Source organism: Phoxinus phoxinus (genome assembly GCF_949152265.1).
Source record: "Phoxinus phoxinus genome assembly, chromosome: 4".
Lineage (NCBI taxonomy): Eukaryota > Metazoa > Chordata > Actinopteri > Cypriniformes > Leuciscidae > Phoxinus > Phoxinus phoxinus.
The window spans coordinates 29484367-29502237 of record NC_136879.1 but is presented as its reverse complement, the minus strand read 5'-3'; the positions used below and the strand labels follow the sequence as shown (position 1 = coordinate 29502237).

The 17871-nt window shown below is 36.3% G+C and overlaps 1 protein-coding gene across 2 annotated transcripts in view; it reads right to left on the bottom strand.

The window, feature by feature from the left end:
- mcamb (melanoma cell adhesion molecule b) overlaps positions 1-16152 on the bottom strand; it is a 30743-nt gene extending 14591 nt beyond the window's left edge. For both annotated transcript variants that reach the window (XM_079609342.1, XM_079609341.1), the window contains exon 1: positions 15994-16152. In XM_079609342.1, coding sequence (XP_079465468.1) covers positions 15994-16051 — 58 coding nt within the window. In that variant the 5' untranslated portion in view covers positions 16052-16152. The remainder of the gene's footprint in view (positions 1-15993) is intronic.
- Positions 16153-17871: the final 1719 nt, after the last annotated feature.

Sequence of the window (17871 nt, the reverse complement as noted above, 5' to 3'; positions counted from 1 at the left end):
GTGTGTGTGTGTGTTTGTGTGTGTGTGTGTGTGTGTGTGTGTGTGTGTGTGTGTGTGTGTGTGTGTGTGTGTGTGTGTGTGTGTGTGTGTGTGTGTGTGTGTGTGTGTGTGTGTGTGTTAGAAGCTCTGATTACCTCTCGCAGACACACTAAAATTACAGAAACTCTTCTGTCTTTAATGTTAAAACGGAGTCAGACAAAGATGGAGAGACTCAAGAAGAAGTGACAACATGTAGAATGCAACAGGACGTCTCTGAATGGTTAGTTGATGCATTTTTTACTGATGTGGAGTTAACTATCTTCAATTAGCATATTCTGTCATGGTAATCTATAAATCACTCGTATAGAATCTGTTGTGAGATGCACATAGAGTGACTTTCTATTGCATGTGAAAAGATGAATGCTAAAGTTTGAGCTGACTCACAAATGTGCTCTTATACAACAACTTTTCCTCTTCTCAACATGGACTGTGTTCCCGGGGGCGGGGCTTATGTACATTTTAGGGTTGCTGATGTCACTAACCCCGGAGGAATGTGGTGTAGTCCCTACCAGCCGTGTGTTGTAGTCCTTTTCTTTAAAAGCAAATATCTTCCTTTGCTTTGAACTTTGAGTGTTGTAACTTTGCAGATGTTGTTTATGCTCAAACAGCAACATTTCACACTAACTAAAGTTAGAAAAGTGAAATCATAATCAACCACCCCTTTACACAGAAGATCCCCCATGGATGGGAGTTTGACTCCATTCTCCAGATTCCATTATTCTGGAATGATCAACGCAACCCTCTGCTTCAGTACAGCCATATACAGTAGGATCCTATAAATAGTCAGTTAATGGATAAAGCACCTGTTTTTAAATTGTCTTTAAACTGTGGATTTCAGATGTATGTTGTGCTCCTTTTATTCTTGAGCATCCAAAAACTCCTACAGCTGCAAAGTGAAGCGAAGTGCTGGAGCCACTATATCAATCACCGCATGCTTTATTTATAGGCCGTTCCACAGACTTACAGCATAAACAAACACCGACGGCCTACAGCAGCTCTGCAGTATAAGCTACCACTTCCTCTGATGAATTTCCTTTTCTTCACAAATTACGCAGATGTTTGTTTAATACCTAATGCTGCACAAGTTGTTTTATTAGGGTTGTTTATTTGGCCCTGTAGATTATCTTGTGCTAGTTGAGAACCTGCTGCCAAAAGAGATGACTTGTGTTATGGGACAACAGACAGGAGAATGACTGTGCTTAGCGACAGCAAGCCTGCTTAATCGAGGATATTTCCTTGTGCATCACTCCATGAGGCAAATACAAGGGTTAGTTGACATGTCCTATCACATCTAAGTATATCAGGTGTGTTTGGCACTATGAAAAGGTCTCCTATCATGCCAGCGAGGTTGCATGCAATGGACCAAAGACAAACATTCTTTACTAAAATTATAGCACTTCAAAGTAGGCTGATGCAATTATACACACAAAAAGCCTTCTTTTCAAGATTTACGCATTTAAAATAATAGTCAAATTTCATCAAATTTTATTGAATAATTCGTACATATTCATATTATGAATTAAGAATTTTAAATGAGTAAAAAAACTAGAGTGGAATGGAACAAGGGAATGGACCATTTAGTTTATGTGATTCGTATATAATATATAATTATATATATATATATATATATATATATATAAATATTATTATATTATTATATATTTTTTTATATATATATTTAAGTTTAAGATTTGGACAAAATGTTTTATTAAGATCTAGTTTATTTTCCTCATTTAAAATTCTTAATTCAAAATATGTAAGGATTATTCAATTTCATTTGTTGGAATTTTACTTTTTTTTATTGGAAGTAATTGAAATTTGTAAATCTTGAAAAAAATCTGTATTTATGTTGATGATTTAATAAACATTTCACATTTATTAAGTAGGGCCAAATTCTGTTTTCTGTTTGAATTATTATTAATGTTTAATATAACACACAAAAAAGAGCTCTGCAACATATATTTTTTACTTTCATAATGTTTATTAATTAAAATGATATTATTATTATTTAGCTAACTATATTACCCTAAATGCACTATTACTTAACTTTTCGATTTATTAACAACACAGTGGCAACTTTTCAGAAAGATCTGATAGGTAATATTAGCCAAAAAAGCATACAGTTAAAACAATAAAATAAAACATCCACTTTTAGCATACCATTTTCAATGTTAAATAATTTGAGATGCACAAATTCTCTGTATTATTCTGAATGGGACGCAGTCATTGTTTATGTAAATTCATATAGTTCCATCATTCAGCTAACCTAACAAAGGTGAGCTTTTCTTTAGGACAAGCCATAAAAGCAATATAGCAACCTTTTATTATGAGCATGAAAGTCGGGTTGTTGGTATACAGTATATATAGACCTCCGCATGCTGTCAGTCAAACATCAGAGTAAAGAGACAGGTGTGCTCTGAAGAAGAGCACTTCCTATTAAAGCACAAACGGCACTTCTATGCTTCCCAGCTAATTATTGCCTTGACCTGAGGTTCAGAGTTTTAAAAGGCTTTAATGGGTTTCGAATGAAGTTCCTGTACTTCAGCCTGGGCTGCTGAATGACATGGACAGAGTGTTGGAAAGCTTTAAGAAGAGCAGCCTGAGCCTGAGCCAAATGCAATACAAAGCTTTTTATGTTATCGCAAGATCTTTAAAGCAGTTTTATGGTGAGATTAAAGTAATGAGAACATAATCACTATTTATAAGCCCAAAATCTTACAGTGACTAAGCTGGAGCTAATGTGACCTTGGAAAAGCACACCGTACTATAACCGTTGTCTGAGTGTTTTATTATTACTCTCAAGTGGAGAGATAACACACACAAAAGCAGCTGTTAAACTCCGTCTCACTCCCAGAGCGTCACACACACACACCAGCAACCCACAACATGGAACGTCAGCCTGCCCCCCCCCCCACCCCCCCCACCCCGCGACAACCTTGAAGATTTATACGAATAAACGGTGCACTTAAAAATGTTAGTCTTGATTGATGTACAAAAAGCATCTGTCTGAGCTCACAAACACACTCACACAAACGCACACAAAAACTCAACAATCATAACAAATGGACTTCGTCTCTGGAGTGTATTTGCAATGATCTCTGTTGACTTTCCCCCAAGCATCCTCCCATGAACCTCCACTTCCCCTCCGTCCTTTTTTCCCACGTCTCGGACGGATCATGCTCACTGCATGCTTGGGGAAAGCAAAAATAGCTGCTGATTTCTGGGGTATGGGAACAAGCAGCAGGACATTATTCATGCTGCAATGATTGTGATGACTTGCCCTGAGAAGAATGGGATATGCGATGGAGATCTCTCATTGGTTGAGCAGATCTAAGCTCTAAAGATAGCCGGTATCCCGACGTGACGGAGCGCTAGAGAGCGGCCCATTCCTTTTTTGGTGTACTGGAAATTGGCACGATGTTGGGTCCTGCTTCACAAGCCTCCCAGCGTGCCAAAAGCCCGGCATTTACCTTGTGACACAAGTATGCGGGATAGAAAATAAAATAGATAAAAAAGAAATGTTTGTTAGGTTAAACATCTTTTAATCTCCAGAAATGGAATGTTGTGATGACAGAAAAAGTGGAAGTCTCATATTCTGAAGGCCAGAATTATCTAAACAGAAGATCACAGAGAGAACTGGACTGTCCGGGAGAAAACTTAGATCCTAGGGGCTTTGAAACAGAAATAGACAACAGATGTACTCTTCATATTCCATGTCCCAGGGTTTGATTTTTATCAAAACTATTAAAAAAAAAATGAAAGTGTGACAATATTAATTAGGTGTATTTAGAAAAGTTGCTATGATGTCGTACATCTTACAAAAATGGTTTCAGTCGCCATCATTTCCACCACATAAGGCTGATTTGAGATGTGGTGGGAATTTTGATTACTTTTAGAAAAAAATTACTTCCTGCTAATGGACACATTAAATAAACTAGTGAGTGTGAAAAGCGTTTTAAGAAAGTTTATTTTCTAAAAGTCTACAGGGCCAAACGTGCCCATAGTTGAAGGAATGGCCAAATGCTTTCAAAAATATTTTTGTATGTCCCAAGTGTGATCTACTGGACCCACATTTGTTTAAACACAGAAACCTCAGTTTACTATTGGAGACTGGAGAGTCTGCAGCAATTCAGCAATGCAATATTATAAGAATAACTATGAGCTCTTGCCAAGCCATTCTCAATAGACAAGCATAATGTCAAATTGGTAGTTTGTCCCTTTACAAAGCTCTCAAATTGGAGGTGATCATGACGTCATTCTCGTCTTCATGCCAAGCGATCCATTGATTCAAACAGCACATTCCTGTTGGCTCAAGACAGTGAGCTGTTGTGTCTGCCTGAGGAGGAGATGGTCAGACGGTAAAAGGCTTCTTAGACGTTTGTGATCAGCAGAGATGTGTGTTTCAGGAAACACCATCAATTATTAAGTTGCATAAATGAAGGATGAGAAGAATCCGCTTTTCCTTGTCAACATCAGCTCCCTGAGGAACATCTATCCCTGTTCACTAGCTAATAGCTGAAGGCCTTCAAAGGCTGGGCAGTTTACAACCTGCTTCGCTACATGGATGCAAATGGATCCCGTGCAAGACTGTAAAAGGTCCCGGGGGCTACAAGATGGAAGGAAGTCCACAATCACAAACAGACTTATATGGAGTGTTTGAACTGAAAATCAAGACGTTTTTATCTTAACGACAGCATGTTTGCAGCGTATTTAATATTATGATGGTAAGAAAATCTTTCTTAAAGCTACAGTATCAATTAAAACAATGGCCTTAAGCTACTGACACCATAAACCCAAATTTACAGTACTGCCACAAAAAGACTGTAAGACATTTCACCTGCTTTGATCTAACAAATGGGGTAACATGAGACCACACAATGGCCAGAGTGGCATTTGCCCACCCAGAAAGATGGCTGCCGTGAAATATTGCGTTGCTGAATAAAAGTATTAATTTCTTTTAGAACTTTTTAACGGTATAGGTTACAGAGGTTACAATGAATTGAAATAAGTTGCAGGACCTTCTAAGCCAGATGTGAATTTTAGAAAACACGTTAATGGTTGTGGTTTACAGCAAAAAGGTGGGAAGGTGCCAGTGGATAAGGATTTTATATGTTGTGTCAAGAACCATCTAGAGGGATTTGTGGTGGTATGTATGGCTGGGGAAAACTTTCACTTATGGCAAAGGTCCAGAACGAAGAACTAGGGACACAAGACTCTATAAGGGGGAGCAGTGAAACGGTGAGGGAAGTCTCTGAGGAATGTCTGGCATCTCTGGCCATATGATGGCTGGGATAAGATGACTATTATGGAGCACCCTCTGTCCCACAAGCCAGACGCTCCACAATTCACGCTCTGTCATCAGCAACTAACCCCACAAGTGTCTGTTTCACTTGCAAGTGGGAAAGGAGGCACCATTCTACAGAAATTAGGCACGCCTGCACCAAATCAGGATATATGTAGGATCCACAATGACAAAACTATTTCTCAGGTCATGAATCCGCTGAGAACACGGAGGGGTCTGTATGACAGAGGTTACAAGGTTGGGAGCCTCATAAATTAGTCTACTGTGCCTGTAAAGAGCCCATGAAAGGACTTGATGAATGCAGTTTTCTATCCTGAGTGTTGACGTATTTACAATGAAACAGAACATTTCAGGATATATCAAAGAGCTCATCCCTTAAAAAAAGATAATAGGCTTTGGTTAACATGATTTGCTATGTGTTAATGCTAGTCAGTGGCAGATATTGGGGGGAGAGACATCATTTATAAAGAGCATTTCATTTGTCAAAAATCTGTGTAGGATGAGTCATTCATATTTTTGGTCCATTTTCCTGGAAGAGAAAGACTCACAATTTCAAATGCATATATCAGCAAAAAATTCAATCAACTTATAGGTTAATGGCTATAGACTGACAGATGTGACTCTGGGTGACTATATCAGACTGAAAAATCTTGCTGTTTTTATACTGATATGATCAGATTTCTCATCATAACAGCAAACCAAGCATATCAACCAACACTTTTGACATATATTTTGCCTGCTTTCAGAGACAGACGGGGGCCTGTTTTCTAAAATCAGATCACATGGCCGAGCTCTTTAACTTAGCTTTTCATGTGTTATGATTATGAAGGTCTTTGAGCCTGAAATCCTCCTCAGCTGTCCTCCTCCACATCTCACTAATGTGTTTATCGAAAAGACTTCTGTATAATCAAATAAAAACTGATTTCAAAAGAATTTCTGTCTTAAGATGATGTCAGAGCTGCTGTGGCCATTCAAGCAAAAGTTTGTTAAACACTTTCTCCTACCCCAGTTTAAGGTGAAAACAACTATAAGTAAGCCATTCATTGGCTGATATCCCAGAAGAGTGTAAACACTGTGGCTCTAAACCATTGCTCTGTTTGTTTGAGCGATCTGACAGTGGTCAACGTAAGGCTCAACCAATGATGTGTGTTGGTTCTTAGATTAAGAAACTGCTTTGAACACAATGGCACAGACATGTCATGGCATGTATTATTTCAGTGAATATAATAATCATGACTTAAATGTGGGTTTCAAACACAGAGGGCCATATCATACACTCGGCACCAGGCGCAGTGCAAGTGTTTGTTGCTAGTTTTAGCCCGACGCAGTTATCATTTTCACGTCATGCACCACGTTGTTTAAATAGCAAATGTATTTGCGCCCATCTGTTCGCCCATGGGGGTGCTGGTCTGAAAACGAGGTATGTTCAGGTGCATTGTTGGCGCGTTGCTATTTTGTGGCAACTGAAATAGCCATTGACCAACGTTAGTAAAGATTACGGCGACGTTTCCCGTCTGTAAAAAGGTCCGGAAAAATTACCTCAGGTAATACTAATCCCGTGCGAATTGACACGATGTAAATATGTACATAAACATTCTGTCATTTTCTGATTAAAATACGTTTTTCAAGTATGGAGGCACTTGAAACAGCATTCAGACGGAGGGACAAGTCTGTGGCAAAAAAAGCACTTGTCAGAAACTTCTTATAGCTTTAGGTAAGTGCCTACCAACAGAATTCAATCAGAATTTAATTAATAAATCGATCGATCGGACCAAACTGTTGTGTGTGTGTGCGTGTGTGTTTTTTTAGTTTTTTTTTAAATTAATGCACTTCAAACTGTGTGTGTGTTTTTGCGCACGTGATATCAGGAAGCAACGTAATACACACATGAGACAGAGAGGTGACAGCGGTGCGTAAATCAAGGTACCCCCCCCCCCCCCCCCCACTTCTGCTAGTTTGACTGAGATTTATTTCATATTGGCCTTTCATAATACAGATGTCCTGTGGTAAAATTACATCACTACATGTACCCCTGTAAAACAAATAGGAATAGGGCTTTACTGTTAGCTTAGCAACATTCTTAAGTCAATTGCAAATCCATTGTAAGTATAGTACATTCCAGTTTATTCACTTATTAGGTTTCTTAAGACAGATCTCTAGGTGTTTAAAGGGAGCTTTAATTACAGATTCATTTCCATGTGATTATTAGTAATTAAATATACAGTTGTGTGTGTGTTTCACATTTTAAGAGCTGTTGAAAGACAATAACTCCATTCAGAGGACAATCACCCTCTGGCCATCCACATCCACGACTCGTAATTTCCATCCCTATCTCCAGCACAAGATGATCCAGGGCGCTATTTTAAGAGCACATAATGGCTAAATAGTTTCAGAAGACCACAAAAATGAGGCAAATCACAATGCCAGTTTATTTAACTGCTGCCATGATGCAGCCTTCAGATTGAGCATTAAACCAAGGCTGCTAAAATCTGTCTCTAAGCTCACAGTGACTCTCAGCTGCACGTGAGACAGCAAATTCAACAGAACATGATTTACAAACATAAAAATAGTTTGGGCTCTGGATTTGTATGCTGACAAACTGATGTTCTCCAAAACTGCACTGCGGTTCTGTTTAAAATCATTCGGCCATGCCATGAAAATATTTTGATTTCTTAAGTATACATTTTAAAATATTACTTGCCAACAAAATATTCTGAATGAACTCCAAACAAACTCAAGACTGATGTACAATGAATGACGTATCATGCCCTGCAGCCTCTACGCCACCCAAAGTGTCAAACCACCGATCTAAATGGCATGAAATTTTTAACTTCATGCCACATCTGCAAACATTATTGATGTAAATTGATCCATTAATACAACTTAGATCCATTTGAAATGACAAACCACTGCAGACACATGAACTGTGACCTATTCATTGTCAAGTCTAGCAAACAGAACAGCAGTAAACTCATTTTTCCCATAAGCATTCAGATTCTTTTATAAATCTATAAAAATATAGTCCACCATGATTTGTTCTTATTGAGTTAAAGTAGCCAGCAGAAGCAGAATGTTAGAAGCAGTTAGACTGTGGCACATGGCCAGAGCTGAGCAGAGTGCAGTTCCTCTGAGGCCTCGACACAGCCTCCAGTCCTGCAGAACAAGAGCCGCATTCAGGCCGACTGCGTTCCCAGCGGGCAGGACTGTGGGCCCAAACGACTTTTGCAAATTGAAGAGTTCTGTCTTCAGACCACAATACTGTTTCCTCTAACCATTATGCATCTCATGTCCTCAAAGTACAGCAAATGTTCTGGAGAATGAATTAAACTGGGCATAATTTTTGGACTAAATCCGGACAGGAAGTGACGTTATTCTCTCAGGAATAGTTTTTTCATCATTTGCTGACCCATGTCTTTCAAAACCCGTATGAATTTCTGTCTTCTTGAGATTGTCCAGTCTGCTCTTTTCCATATAATGAAAGTGAATGGTAACCACGGCTGTCAAGCAGCATTATTTTCAGTGAATAACTACTACTTACGCAAATCTATTTTCTAGCTTCAGAAGACTTGGAATATAGTACAATATAGAATGGTATTATGCTTTTCGACTTTTTTGGAGCGTAACAGGCCGCAATCACCATCCACTCGAATGGAAGAGAGCAGCTCGGACATTCTGCTAAACTTCTCATCTTCCACAGATGAAAGTAAAACATATGAGTTAAATTTAAATATGCATGAACTATCCCTTTAAGAAAGACCTGCAGATGGAACCTGTTGTCTCTTAAACCCTTCAATCTTTAAAATTGACTTTCCTATGATTTAAAAAAACCTCAAAATTCGTTCTTTGTTTTTAAGTAGACAGTTAGTGTGGTCAGGTTCAGAAACGGAAGTGACAGAAATCTTCCATCTGTCTTGCGTCATGTTATCAATAATGCAAAGTTAGAGTGTGTTGAACAAAGATTGAGAGAATGTATTGTCTATACATTCATTATTCGTTCATCATGCACTGAAGTGTTGGCAGAAGTTCAAATTATGAACAGGGATACAACATTTATAAAAAAAAAAAAACATCAAATAATGCATTTATATAAACTACTGTATACTCTACCGCTTTCAACTCTTTTCAACAATGATAATAATAATAAATGTTACTTTAGAAAATCAGCATATCAGAGGGATTTATGAAGGATCATGTGACACTGAAGACTGCAGTAATGGCTGCTGAAAATTACACCTAAATTACATTTTAAAATATATTAAAATATAATTAAAATAGAAAACAGTTGTGTTAAATAGCAAAAATATTTCACAACATTACTGTTTTTACTGCATTTGTATCAAATAAATGCAGCTTTGAAGCATGAGAGACCTCATGCTTTTGAATGCAAAACAAAATCGTACAACCACAAACTTTCAAACGCTAATGTAAATTCATTTTCATAGATCTTTACTGTTAAATTAACCTTGCAAACAATTGCACAATTTCACAGATTTGTTGAAAATGAATTATGTCTCAAAATCCAGGGTTAAAACTGTAGCTTCTAGCTTGTTCTACAGATCTGAAATGCGAACATATAGAGGTTTACTTTTAGACAAACTGGCCAGCAGGGCTCTTTTTCCAGCCCACATGTGCCTGTTCCATCAGGAAATATTTCAGCGCTGCCACAAAGTTACCACTTGTCAGAAATTAATGTTATATATTTCTACATCTAACGCAACAATCTTAGGTTTCTTTGTTTTATTACGATGTGTGAGAAATAATAGTCAGTTAATGAGAGCTTTTGATTTTCTAATAATCCTAAATGAAAACTATTGTCTATGAGTCTCATCTAAGTAGACAGTGATTGACACTCTCTATTATGGGACTAACCTCTGAAGTTATGTGATCCACCAGACCAGACCATATGAATATGACTTTATGCACTGCATGACAATGTATAATGAGCTTGACCATTCATAGTTATTATCAACCACATTCCCAAACAATCAGATAAGTTTGCCATGAGTATGTGCTGGTCATAAAAGGAAATTAGTCTGGAAGTAATGCAGACTCTGTGTTTGAATCATATAGCTGTGACACACAGCGAGAGAGGCGGCGTTGTGGGGGTGGGGTGGACTCGCTTTCTGAAACCTGAACTTGAGCACGTTCTGTGATTGTTTGAATGCCAGGTGTGAGCAGCTGTTTGCTGGGACCTGTTTGAAAGCAGTTTGGGAATGTGTCCACTGTCCACAGATCTAGTCGGTGCTGGTGACATTAAACAGCTTTAGCTACACTGCAAACAAATCTCTTCATCAGTATTTAAGTCTTGTTTTTGAGTCAAGATATCTAAACATCCTTAATATGATCAAATTTGCAAGATAAAACTGCATAGATATTAAGGCTTGTTTTAGAGAGCATATGTTTTGGGTCACAACATAAGGTGCCATTTAATGCATTAACTAAATTGATAATGAGCACTACATATTTAATAATCGTTGTTAACGTTAGTTAATAACGATATAATTGTTCATAGTTAATGTTAGCTAAAATTTAATTAATAAATAATACAGATACTTTTAATTTGAATGTATTAGTGAATGTTGAAATGAACATAAACTAAGACTAATCTAAGAAGAATCAACTACACTAAGTGCTTTACAAGTATTTTTCATTGTTAGGTTATGTTTAACTATGTTGTTAACTGTTAACAAATGGAACCTTATTGTAAAAGTGTAATTTTTTCGTGACATCGTGAGGTTTATTTGCTGTGCTAATCAAGTGAATCTCAAGTTTATATTTTAAATGATACTGATTTGGGAAACAAAAATACTGATTTTCATTTTCATTATTTAAAATATCACTATACATGTGACCCCCAGTGAATGGGAACTAAATATAATAAAAGAGCACATTTCAACCAGACAGTTGACAATTCTTTCCAAACAGACCATCTGTGTGTTTAAAACTGTAGAGGTAAATCTGCGGCACAAGACTTCTTATTCCAAAGCAGATTTTCATTTGACATCCTGAATAACTGCTAATGATAATATTTAATTCTGGAAAGCCCTCCACACACAGCTCATATGATGATATCCAACAACACATACCACACTTTCCAGTTTTGATATAATTTTTCACAAACCAGTTTTACACATTGCCCTAATTTAAAATTAAAAACTTTTGCAATGCTTGAAACATTATAAATTGTGCAGTATCTAATGGAGGCAGAAAAATAAAATACGCTTATTTGGAAATGATTAAGCTCCAAGGAATCAAACATTAATAAATCCAGCTGCAAAGGAATTGTGGAGCCTCTGATCTCACTGTTCAATTACAGAGTTCAATACCATCTACCATCCTTAGGAAAGAGTTTAAAGTCACAATTATCTTGATCTGTTGTCATGCTGGACATTAACATGTTTAAAATTCAAAGACATAGCTGATTGCTTTTAAATTAAAGCAAATAAATATAATATAAAAAATTATGTTTAATTTCTATTCCAATAATGTCACTCAAAAAAAATATTGTTTTCAAACAGGTTTCCAGAACACTTCGCCAGTCTGCCACTGGTTGGCCAAAAAAGATATAGTTGTCGCAAACTCACACAATTGGTTGAGCATTTCTTGGGCTGGTCGGGATGATCAAACAAACAGAATAATGTTTGGGTAAGGCCACATTTTTGGGAGAAAATGTACTTGTTTTGTTAATTGTTGAAGTATTTCAACTAACATAAAAACACTGAAAAATGACAAAAACCCATTAATTTTATTAAATGCGTCTCCTCATAAAACTACAAAAAATGGGAAACAAGCTTGTCAAATGCAATAAGGACTTTTCCTGAAAACAAGCCAAGCCTTCAAACTTCAGTTTATATAGCAATAGTTTAACAAGAGTGCAGGGATTTTTATGCTAGCAGAGATCTGGATTGTCTCAGTTTAATCTCAACAACACTGCATTACCCAGACACATATTTATACAACACCGATAGACAGAGAATTTCATACGCAGGTTTCTTCTTCTGTTATAAGGACCAATATTTAGAGCATAGATATGGATAGACCGGAAAAGTAATGCATATTCATGAGTAATATAAGCATACAGATCATTCCTGGAAACCGAGTGGCAAGAGGCCACACTAGAGAACATCTATAGTCTGAGCAGAAACAGAGAGCGGTATGAAGGGGAAACGACTCTCAGTTGAGCACAGTGATTGAACACTAATGGGTGGTCAGCTGCTATCCATCACTCAAATAAACTAGGGCTCAGACCCAGAATGCCTCTCTCTCATCAACAACAAATACTGTAGCACACACTGAATGCAAAGCGTGCAGTAATCATCACTAATGACATGTGATGAACACAAAAAGCTCAGACAGAGGATACGGTCATATCTGAAGTGGTAATGGCACAGTTTACTTTTTTAACCTCGCAGACTGGAATAAATGAAATAAAACTTCCCTGAACAACCTTCTGTTTGGAATAAACATGCTTTATGACGTACAGGACCTTGAGAGTTGTAAATCTCTGGACCAATAACAGAGATGCAAGATGGCGGCAGTTTGTATCAAACAAAGGAGTGTGAGTCCGCAGAGTGATACGAGAGATGTAGCGGCAGTTTCATTTATCCAGATGAGGGGAATGATATTCAGCTTTGCCATGGATGACAACGAAGACTCAATAATAACAAACAAGTATTTCAGAGCACCATGTCATAAAAATTAAAAACATGTGCCTTTTACTTTTCTACATTTTGTTTAGAATATAGGCACATGCTATTTAATGGTTTAGGATTAATTTGGTCAAAATGACAGACTTTTAGATTGATACAAGCATTGTATATCAAATAAATACTGTTCTTTTGAGCTTTCTATTCATCAAAGAATCGAATAATGTATTACGGTTTCCACAAAAATATTAAGGAGCACAAGTTTTCTTTCTTCAGCAGCAAATACGCATATTTGAATTTTAAAGAATGCTTTCTGAAGGATCATGTGACACTGAAGACTGGAGTAATGATGCTGAAAAATCACAGGAATAAATTACATTTTAAAATATATTAAAATCATTTTAAATTGTAATATTATTCACGATATTACTATTACTGTATTTTTCATCAAGTAAATGAGCATTAGAGACTTCTTCCAAAAAAAACATTTAGAAAATCTTTCTGACTCCAAACATTTGAACAGTAGTATCATGTTTTACCATTTGACATTTTACAAAGAAACATTGCAAATCTTGTGTTTCTTCAAGTAGCTTTAATGTTGACTAGTATTACTAACACCACCCATTCAATCTCAAGACAACAATTTAAACATATTCTGACTAATGTATAATAACTAAATAACTAAATATATATTCTATATAACTGACTTACATGAGTGTTGGAGCTAAAACTTCAAAGACAATTTTAGCACCGCTAGCATGCTTAAGACATCCTTACTTCTTTGTATCCGATATATAATTACATACAAAGCCATTGACTGTTTTACTACATGTCTTTGTAAGACATGTCTTTGACATAGCCCTGAGATAGAAAATGGGCTTTAACCCTTAATTGGATGGTGTCAAGAATTACAATTTGTTTCTTTATGTGCTAAAATGTTGAGATCCTAAGTCTTTCAGTGACTCAGAGAGGGAGGCATCTCTTCAAAGCATCACTAAAGCTTTGTTCACTGTATGCACTTCATACAAAGCATGTTCAACTCCCCGGAATCTGACACAGAACAAGACAGCTGCAAAACACCAGCAAACACAATTGGAATTTCGGCACCACATAAAAGAGAACATGTTAACACAAAGTAGTCTAATTTATTGTTGTCTAATAAACATTTCTGAATATATGGGCTATTTTATCTCATGCATTCTCTTTAATAATGTGCTAATGATGGATTCAACCAACTTGGAATAATAACTCTAAAATGGTCCAAACTATATCCTAAATAATCAATAGTTAGTTTTGATCATCTAATTATTTAAAGAGATCAAATGCTGCAGAGGCAATAAGTGCTGCACATTTACAATAACTGGGAACAGTTATGGATAATATTACACAGATAAAATCAAATGCACCAGAACAGACCTAATCCATTTATTTTAGACGACTAATCTTGTTGTATATTTGCCCTTGTTGTTTCTGGAAAAGCAGATAACGTAAAGCAGTTAGCGATGTCCTGAAAGAGTGTTTTAAGTCTATTTTCTTACAAAATATGTTTTCTCTGTCAAAAAAATGAAATAATGTTGCTCTTATTTTGTTTAGTTTTTTTAACAAATTACAGGAAATAGTGAAAATTGTACATTAAAGCACCTAGTCAGATTTGACCACATCAGTTTGTGACTAACTCACAAACTATATTTTATATTGTGTAACTCACAGACTAATTATCAGTGTCCGTTTCTAAGTCAGCAACAGTTAAAAGGCTGAAGGATGTGATGATGAGCTTCACTACAGATTAAGTCAGAACCCTAAAGGTGTGGAGGAAAGGAAGTCGAGGAGGAGGAAAGCAGGCGGCTGAAACAGGAGGTCAGCACAACAAGGAAAAGCAAGAATAGTGGTCAAAGGAAGAGAGGATAATTACCCAAAAGAATAAGTAAAAAATAAGAAATAGTGAGGAAGTTCAGCACAGATGGGGAGATAAAAGGGTGAGGGAAACAATGTATGACTAAAAACTTAAAACGTCCCTTAACAGATGCTCCTGAACAAAGAAAACACCACTGATGGGGATGCAGTTCCTTCCTTTCCTTGTCGATCCTCACATCCTCACTACAAAATTGTAGTAGTAGGCCACTCCATCATATAGCTATTCAACACAGCTCCAAAACACATCTGCAAGCTATGATCCAGTGATCCAGTGACAAATTAGATAATCTCGTGATACACAGTCTTAAAAAAAACCTGAAGGTTATCTAACCACAGACCGCGTGAAGGCAATGACATAGACCTGCTACTGTGTCTGCCACAAAACTCCTTTCACTTCGGACTGTTCCTCCAGTTAAGAACATCTCCTCACATCAGGCTCCCGCTTATCCATAATGCTACAATAACATTGTTTTATCCATAAGTCATAAGTAACACGGTGTCTTTAACTAATAAATTAAAATGCATAAAAATGAGGTGTTACAATGTAAAAAAAATTCAACCTCCAAAAAACTGTTTAATAATTAAATAACATTTAAAAATCTATAAATAAATGAAATGCTTTTAAAGTTAAATCATTAAAGTTAATTTCACATTTTTGGCCAAAGAACATCAAGGTGAAATACTCAATACTCACTAAAGACTGCTTAAGTTGAAATCAGAAAAATAATTTTACTTTCTTTTAAATTCAAACCTGCATGTGGGGTGTTGGTAATGATGTTCACATTTTGTTGAATCATTTCTTGCAACGTATTTGCAAACTTTACATTTATATAACATAATAATAATCACTGAAGTATTATGTAACCTTGTTTATGATCTGAAGCATAAATTAATTTGCTTTTGAACACCATTGGTTTAAATTACAATCATCCTAAGAATTTGAATAGTTGAGCTTTTAACACCCCAGATGCAGCATGCATTGTGAATGCATTACATGTAGCCTACAATGTTCTCATTAAATTATCATGAACGATGAAAGCATCTAGCAATTTATGTTGTAAACTTTCCCGCACAATTGAAACTTTGACTTACTTTTGCACGTGAGGACGATCAGTCCCACGACCAAGGGCGCGATATAACGGAGGGCCATGTCTTGCTGATCCGAGGTTTGATGTAAGGAGATTGTGCGCGCTGGAGAGCTGAAGTGTCCTGTAGATCATCAGAGAGGGCAGATGTTTGCACAGAGAGCGCGTGAAGTGCTGAGAGATGAGTGGGAGGAACCTAGTGGGCTGGGCTGCGCCCTACGTGCCACACTGCAACACTAACGCACATGAAACACGGACATGAGCAATAGTCACGGTTTAAATCGTTAATATGCTTGTCATATCAACTTATACATGTATTTTTCTGGAAACTGTATGTATAAAGTTTGTGAACCCTTCAGCATTTTTCATATTTCTGCATAGGCTACATTTCACGTCAGCTTGAAAGAATTTGACCCATTCATTTTCAAACACTGCTTCAATTCAGTGATGTTGTCAGTCTCCCTGCATAAACTGCTTTCTGCAAGTTCTTCCACAACATTTCTGTTGGGTTAAGGTCAGGACTTTAATTTTGCTATTCCAAAACTTCTGCTTTAACCATACTTTTTGTTTTCAGGGTTGTTTTATGTTGACTCGTGCTACAATTCCAACACTCCCTTGACTTTGTGATGCAGCTTCTCATTTAGCTTGAACAATATTGGTAAGTCACTTACATGCCAAATGGCAATATTAGTTGTGTTTAAAAAATAAAAAAAAATTCATATTGGCTGAAATTTGATATTGCTTATTGGTATAGGCTTTTTTCACCTATATTTAGATCTTTAAAATCATAAATAATTTTCCAAATTAATATACATGCAGTATAATGTTGTGATTTCTAAATGTAGGCTACTTGTAGCATTTACAATGAGTACATTTTATTTAATTTTTAATTTATTTAGACTAAAGAATATTCATATTGATATACTTAATATTCATATGAATATATTCCATTTGATTATATTCATGGTAATTAATTTTATATAAAACACTTTAGATTACAGCCCGGAAAGTACTGCGTAATTACAGTAAAATGAAATTACAGTGTAACTTTCGGTAATTACAGTGTACCTATAAAGTACTTACGTGTAAGTAGGGAACAATATGTAAAGTCTTGAGAACAAAGCGGTAACAACCAGGGGGAAAAACAAATTATTTAGGCAAATTATTTATACTGTAAATATTTTAGAACTACGGGGTACTTATACTATAATACAATCTTACTTTTGGGAGCAATTTAGCGAGTAGGCTACATACACTGCACCTTTTTGTAATAATAGTGTACAAATGCATAAAGGCTTTTTTTAAATTACCAGTGCATTTATAAAGTAGGCTAATTTGTTTTTATTGCAAAGGTGCACTGATTAAGTTGTTTCAAGGCAAGTAAAACTATTGCAACTTTTTTTTTTTTAAATGCTGGGTAAATATACTCTTGTTTCATGTAGTTACAGTGTAAGTATGACATTGTGGGCCGTAAATTAAAGTGGTGCTTCTTACCCACTTGTTTCATGTAGCAGGGTAAGTACAATAAAAACACATGTATACACACAATCTGATATCACTTGGAAAACTTTATTTGAAAAACAACTTATTTCAAAACGGATTTACAACACTTTGTTTCTCTTGCTTGGTTTCCTCCTCCTCTTGTTCCTCTTCTTCTTTTTCTTTCTTTCCACTGATGAATCTTAAGAAGGAATCCCATGTCTCTTGCTATTCTGTAGGCCTATTATGTGTTAAAAGAAAATAGCCTACAGTACAGAAATGTCCTCACCATTTACTCATCTTTTACCCTCATGTCATCCGAGAAGTATATGAATTTCCTTCTTCAGATTAACACAAACAAAAGTTTTTAGAAAAATAAATAATCTCTGTGAATGCACAGACTATC